Source organism: Chiloscyllium punctatum, chromosome 6, assembly GCF_047496795.1.
Source record: "Chiloscyllium punctatum isolate Juve2018m chromosome 6, sChiPun1.3, whole genome shotgun sequence".
Classification (NCBI taxonomy): Eukaryota; Metazoa; Chordata; class Chondrichthyes; order Orectolobiformes; family Hemiscylliidae; genus Chiloscyllium; species Chiloscyllium punctatum.
In genome coordinates this window covers 82,841,499-82,847,594 of record NC_092744.1, presented here as the reverse complement: position 1 = coordinate 82,847,594, position 6,096 = coordinate 82,841,499, and the positions used below count along the sequence as shown (strand labels likewise).

At 48.3% G+C, this 6,096-nt stretch overlaps 1 protein-coding gene across 1 annotated transcript in view; it reads left to right on the top strand.

Annotated features, from left to right (window-relative positions):
- The first annotated feature begins 3,081 nt into the window (after positions 1-3,081).
- LOC140478446 (unconventional myosin-VIIa-like) overlaps positions 3,082-6,096 on the top strand; it is a 531,053-nt gene continuing 528,038 nt past the window's right edge. Inside the window, exons 1-2 of the mRNA XM_072571711.1 lie at positions 3,082-3,229; positions 4,624-4,766. Coding sequence (XP_072427812.1) covers positions 3,082-3,229; positions 4,624-4,766 — 291 coding nt within the window. The remainder of the gene's footprint in view (positions 3,230-4,623; positions 4,767-6,096) is intronic.

The following is a 6,096-nucleotide window of genomic DNA, read 5'->3' as shown; positions in this document are numbered from 1 at the left end:
CGACAGCTGCTACTACAACTTGAGGAAGAGCAGGAAGGACCAGTGCTGCATTATCAGGTGAGCGGTGTGGAAAAGGGGGCTCAATTACTTCCATGACCGTTGGCTCATGTGGGCTCAGGCGGATGGAAGGGTCATACCCTGCCTTCCGGGACCTGAGACTGGCTGACCATTGAGGCCGTGAATTGGTGGAGTGACAAACAGCAGACTTGGGGGAGGGGGGGATTTCCAGTTTTAAAGACATAGATTGGTCACAATAAGATTATCCAGCAGTATCGGGCAATATTATGGCTCTGTGGTTAGCACTGCTGCCTCACAGTGCCAGACACCACACAGCTAGTCGCCCGAGGCTAGAATCGAACTTGGGTCCCTGGTGCTGTGAAGCATTGTGCTGCCATGTGAAATCTGTGTGAATTCTTTCTTCTAAGGGTGGCACGGTGGTAAGCACTGCTGCCTCACAGTGCCAGAGACCCGGGTTCAATTCTCACCTCAGGCAGCTGACTGTGTGGAGTTTGCACATTCTCCCCGTGTCTGTGTGGGTTTCCTCCAGGTGCTCCAGTTTCCTCCCACAGTCCAAAGATGTGCAGGTCAGGTGAATTGGCTGTGCTAAACTGACCAGTTTATCATCATAGAATCCCTATAGTGCGGCAACAGGCCATTTGGCCCAACAATCCCACACCAATCCTCTGAAGAGTATCCCACCCTTACTCATTCCCCTACCCAAGGCAAAAGTGAGGACTGCAGATGCTGGAGATTAGAGTCGAGGGTGTGGTGCTGGAAAAGCACAGCAGGTCAGGCAGCATCCGAGCAGCAGGAAAATCAACGTTTTTGGGCAAAAGCCCTTCATCAGGAATGAGGCTGGGAGCCTTGGAGGGAGAGAGAAATGGGAAGGAAGAGAGAGAAATGGGTCTGGGGGGAAGGTAGCTGAGAGTGCAATAGGTGGATGGAGATGGGGGTAATGGTGATAGGTCAGAGAGAAGGGTGGAGTGAATCACTGGGAAGGAAGATGGACAGGTAGGACAGGTCCTGAGGGCGGTGCCAAGTTAGAAGGTTGGGACTGAGGTAAAGTAGGGGGGAGGGGAAATGAGGAAACTGGTGAAATCCACATTGATGCTGTGTGATTGGAGGGTTCTGAAGCAGAAGATGAGGTGTTCTTGCTCCAGGCGTCAGGTGGCTAGGGTATGGTGGTGGAGGAGGCCCAGGACCTGCGTGTTCCTGGTGGAGTGGGAGGGGGAGTTGAAGTGTTCGGCCACGGGGCAGTGAGGTTGGTTGGTGCGGGTGTCCTGGAGATGTTCCCTGAAGCGCTCTGCAAGTAGGCGTCCTGTCTCCCCAATGTAGAAGAGACCACATTGGGAGCAACAGGTAAAATAAATGACATTTGTGGATGTGCAGGTAAAACTTTGATGGATATGGAAAGCTCCCTTGGGCCTTGGACGGAGGTGAGGGGGAAGGTGTGGGCGCAGGTTTTGTGATTCCTGTGGTCCCTAACCTACACATCCCTAGATTAGATTCCTTACAGTGTGGAAACAGGCCCTTCAGCCCAACAAGTCCACACCGACCCTCTGAAGAGTAACCCACCCAGACACATTTCCCTCTGACTAATGCACCTAACACTACGGACAATTTAGCATGGCCAATTCACCTAAGCTGCACATCTTTGGACTGTGGGAGGAAACCGGAGCACCCGGAGGAAACCCACGCAGGCACAGGGAGAATGTGTAAACTCCACACAGACAGCCGCCTGAGGCTGGGATCGAACCCAGGTCCCTGGCGCCGTGAGGCAGCAGTGCTACCCACTGTGCTGGCTGGGTGGATTAGCCACGGGGCTGTGGGGAGAGGGTTGGGGTAGACTTGATGGAATAGTGTAGGGATCCCCACTGTAGGGATTCTGTGATCCATTCAGATTAAACATATCCTGATCTGTCACGAAACATTAAACTCCTACAACAAAGTTGTTCAAAAAAGTAACAAGAATTGCTCAGAGCTGTAAAAGAACATTCTGTCAGTCTTATGATACAGCCCAGAATCCACATAATTTCAGTTGTCATGGGGATTTTTCAGACTGTCGAAGGGTAGATAGTGCACTTTGTTATGGTTCCAATGGGAGCAGTTTGTGAATGATCAAACTCAACTTCTCCATGAACTGTACCAGTCTAAATATTTTATTTTGTTTTATCACCAAAACGGTCAATCTATTTATCCTTTGTGCTGCTAACCAGAATAAAAGAGACATCCACCAGAACTTAAAACAAAACTCGTTTATTAGAAGTAAACTTAATCTGACAAGAAACCTGGTAAATGATTAACCCACGGCACAAATTTTCATTTGGAAGAGGTTCCACCCTCCATAGGGAGAGGGCCAAAAGGGGGAACTGATTGTGAATTTGAATCCAAGCCTGTGATGAAGTATGGGACCAGAGGCACACATTATCCTCGATTTTTTAAAAACATTTTTTAATATAATTTTGATCTCACTGTTTGTGTACCTTCTCTGCAGCTGTAAGATTGTATTCCTCGCTCTGATCTAGTACCCTAATGCACTTTGTATGGTATGATCTCTCTGTACTGCACGCAAAACAAAACTTTTTGCTGTAACTAGGTACATGTGACAATAGTCAATCAAATCAAATCAAATTTATTGAATTCAGAAAAGACACATGTCGGCTTCCTACATACACTCTCATGTGAACCAGCAAGCCCTCTTTATATTGTTAATTAAACAATGTCCTTAACAAGATAACAAGGATACAATTATTACAGTTCTCAGTCAGCCACTTGACGGGGACTGTATGAAGGGAACAATTAGGACTGTCTGGTTGAAGAGAAGTTTCCAGAGGTGGTCTCTTGTTAGGAACTTACTCGGCTAACCAAGGTCTCCGTGTGCTGAGGTTGGAGGTGGGGGTGGTATCAGGTGTACATTGCTGGGGTGGGCAGAGGTCAGGGTTTGTGTGTGTGTGTGTCTCTGTGTGTGTGCATGTGTGTATGTCTGTGTGTGTGTGTGTGTGTATGTTTGTCTGTCTGTGTGTTTGTGTGTGTGTGTGTGTCTGTGTGTGTGTGGCACAGTGGGTGATAAAGCAGCACAAAATGATACCGAGTGTTTGTGGTTTCAGTGGGGAGTCGGGAGCCGGGAAGACGGAGAGTGCGAAGCTAATCCTGCAGTTTCTGGCTGCAGTCAGTGGGCAGCACTTGTGGATTGAGCAGCAGATTCTGGAGGCCACCCCGATTCTGGAAGGTAACACTTACAGCAGGAAGCTCAGCGGTGAGAGATATGTCTGAGAGTCCAGACTCTCTAAGAGTGACCTTTTCAAGCTCCTGCTCCCTATATAATTACCAAGTGAGGACTCTTATGTTGTGTGGTTGCAAAGTCAGAAGTCACACAACACCAGGTTATAGTCCAACAGCTTTATTTAAAATCACAAGCTTTCTAAGCAATGCCCCTTCATCAGGCACTTTCTTCTTTAACTGATGACCATGATTGATCCAACACTTCACTGCCTTTTAGCCACTACAACCCCTTGTAGCCAAGGTACACTGACCTCATTTGCAATCGGAAACCTGTCTATACCTAGTGTTACTGTTTTTCATACTTTTAGGAACTGATAGGTGAGTGTCACATCTATGTTTCAAATTCTCATTCTGTCCTGCAATCTGCTTCCCTGCCCCTCATAAAGCAGCTTTTACAAGCGGGAGAGAACAGATCCAAGTGGGAGTAGATGAAGAACACATCCACATGGGAGGCAGTTGCACAGGGGGACTCTGGCAAGGAGACAGTTCCATACTGGGGACAGATCCTAGATGGGGAGGTCAACAGGGGGATAGTTGCATAGGTGGACAGTTCCATAAGGGGGCAATTTGACATGGGAGAACAGTCCAAAGGGGAATAGTTTCATAGAGGGAGAGTATCACAGGGGGACAATTTGACATGGGGGACAAATCAACATGAGGACAGCTAGACTTGGGGGAACAATTCCACATGGGGTACAGTTCCAAATGGGGGATAGTTCGAGGAGGACAGTTCCACATGGGGGACAGTTGCACACAGAGGGACAGTTCTGCATGGGGGACAGTTCCATAATGGGTCAGTTCACATGGGGGACAGTTCCACATGGAGGACAGTTGCACACAGAGGGACAGTTCTGCATGGGGGACAGTTCCATAATGGGTCAGTTCACATGGGGGACAGTTCCACATGGAGGACAGTTGCACACAGAGGGACAGTTCTGCATGGGGGACAGTTCCATAATGGGTCAGTTCACATGGGGGACAGTTCCACATGGAGGACAGTTGCACACAGAGGGACAGTTCTGCATGGGGGACAGTTCCATAATGGGTCAGTTCACATGGGGGACAGTTCCACATGGAGGACAGTTGCACACAGAGGGACAGTTCTGCATGGGGGTCAGTTCACATGGGGGACAGTTCCACATGGAGGACAGTTCCTCACGGGGCACCGTTCCCCATGGGGGACAGGTCCAGATGGCAGGGTAGCTCTAGGGGGACAGTTCCATGAATGGTATCTTTGTGTTGTTTTGCTGTTGACTGATAGTCAATCTGTGAGACTGCTGACCAGATACTATCGACGTTCCTGTTTGTCTCAAACTGCCTTTAACACCATTCCTTTCACAGCTTTTGGAAATGCAAAAACTGTAAAAAATGACAATTCCAGCCGCTTTGGGAAATATATTGAAATCTACTTCAACAATGATGGAATCATCGAGGGAGCAAAGATTGAGCAGTATTTACTGGAGAAGTCCCGAGTCTGCCAATTGGTGAGTGCCCCATGATTGGTCAGGGCAGTTCCAATTTAACACTGGCTCCCACAACCCAAGTAAAATTACAACTGAGCCAATGGCCAGGATTAGACTCTCTCCGAGTCACTCACTGTCCAGTTGTTGGTTTGGGAATGTTCTGTCAGCATGGTGAGAAATTCAGTTCCTCTTTTAGCATTGTTAGCCCTTCATGGTAATGTCCACCAAAGCAGCCAGTCCACCTCCCACAGCCTGAGGTATAAACACTTGACAGTGATTCAATTTCATGGCGGTAAGGATTGTGTTGGCCAGGTTGGTTTTGATCTGCTGAAGACCTGCAAGCATGATGGGCTGAATGGCCTCACGTTTGCTACGCTTCTATGAATTTGTCATTTCCGCCGAAACAAGTCTTCAATATACTCGGCCTGAATCCCCCGGTGAACAGGATATTTTGGTGGTGTGTGTGAGTGGCTCACAGACTCACTGATGGAGGCCCATTGCATCTGATGCCCTGTCCGTCAGTGGGGTTAGCGACACTGCCAAACCACAGGCCCAGATTGTGTGTAACTGGGCATGCAGGCCTGGAGATCAGAGCTATCACTCTTGTTCTAGAATCAGTTGTTAGAAACATTAGGATGTGGATTTGCATCCATGATTTGGAGATGCTGGTGTTGGACTGGGGTGTACAAAGTTAAAAATCACACAATACCAGGTTATAGTCCAACAGGTTTAAATGGAAACACTAGCTTTTGGAGTGCAGCTCCTTCAGGTGGTTGTGGAGAATCCCAGCATGGCAAAAGGTGGTGAAATTTGAATTCTGTTTTAAAGGGGAATAAAGGGCTAATCTAACAGTAGCCAATGGACAAAACCCATTCACTCGCGTTCCTTAGGGGAGGAAACCTGTCATTCTTACTCAGTCTGGTCTACATGTGGCTCTCGACCCACAGCAACGTGGTTGACTCTTAACTGCCCTCTGAAATGGTCTAGAGGCCTATCATTTAAATAGCAGCTAGGGATGGGCAGCCTTGCCACCTTGGCCACATCCCATGCAAGAATAATCATAGAAATACATTGAGAGGCATCGGTTACACATAGACATTACCAGATATAAAGGCATAATGGGCAAAACATTACTGGGCCAATTCGGGGGGTGGGGGGGGGGGGGGGGGGCTGGTGGATGTAAGGACCAGTAGAGTTGGAGGGACCCATGATGGGATGGACAGAGATTGGGCCTGGGTCTTATCTGCATACTAAATATGTCAATTAGGGCCTTTAAATCGGGCTGTTAACAATCTGACCAATTTACCAAGAGTTTGGGAGGGGATTTGTTGTGGGTAACCCTGCACCCCAC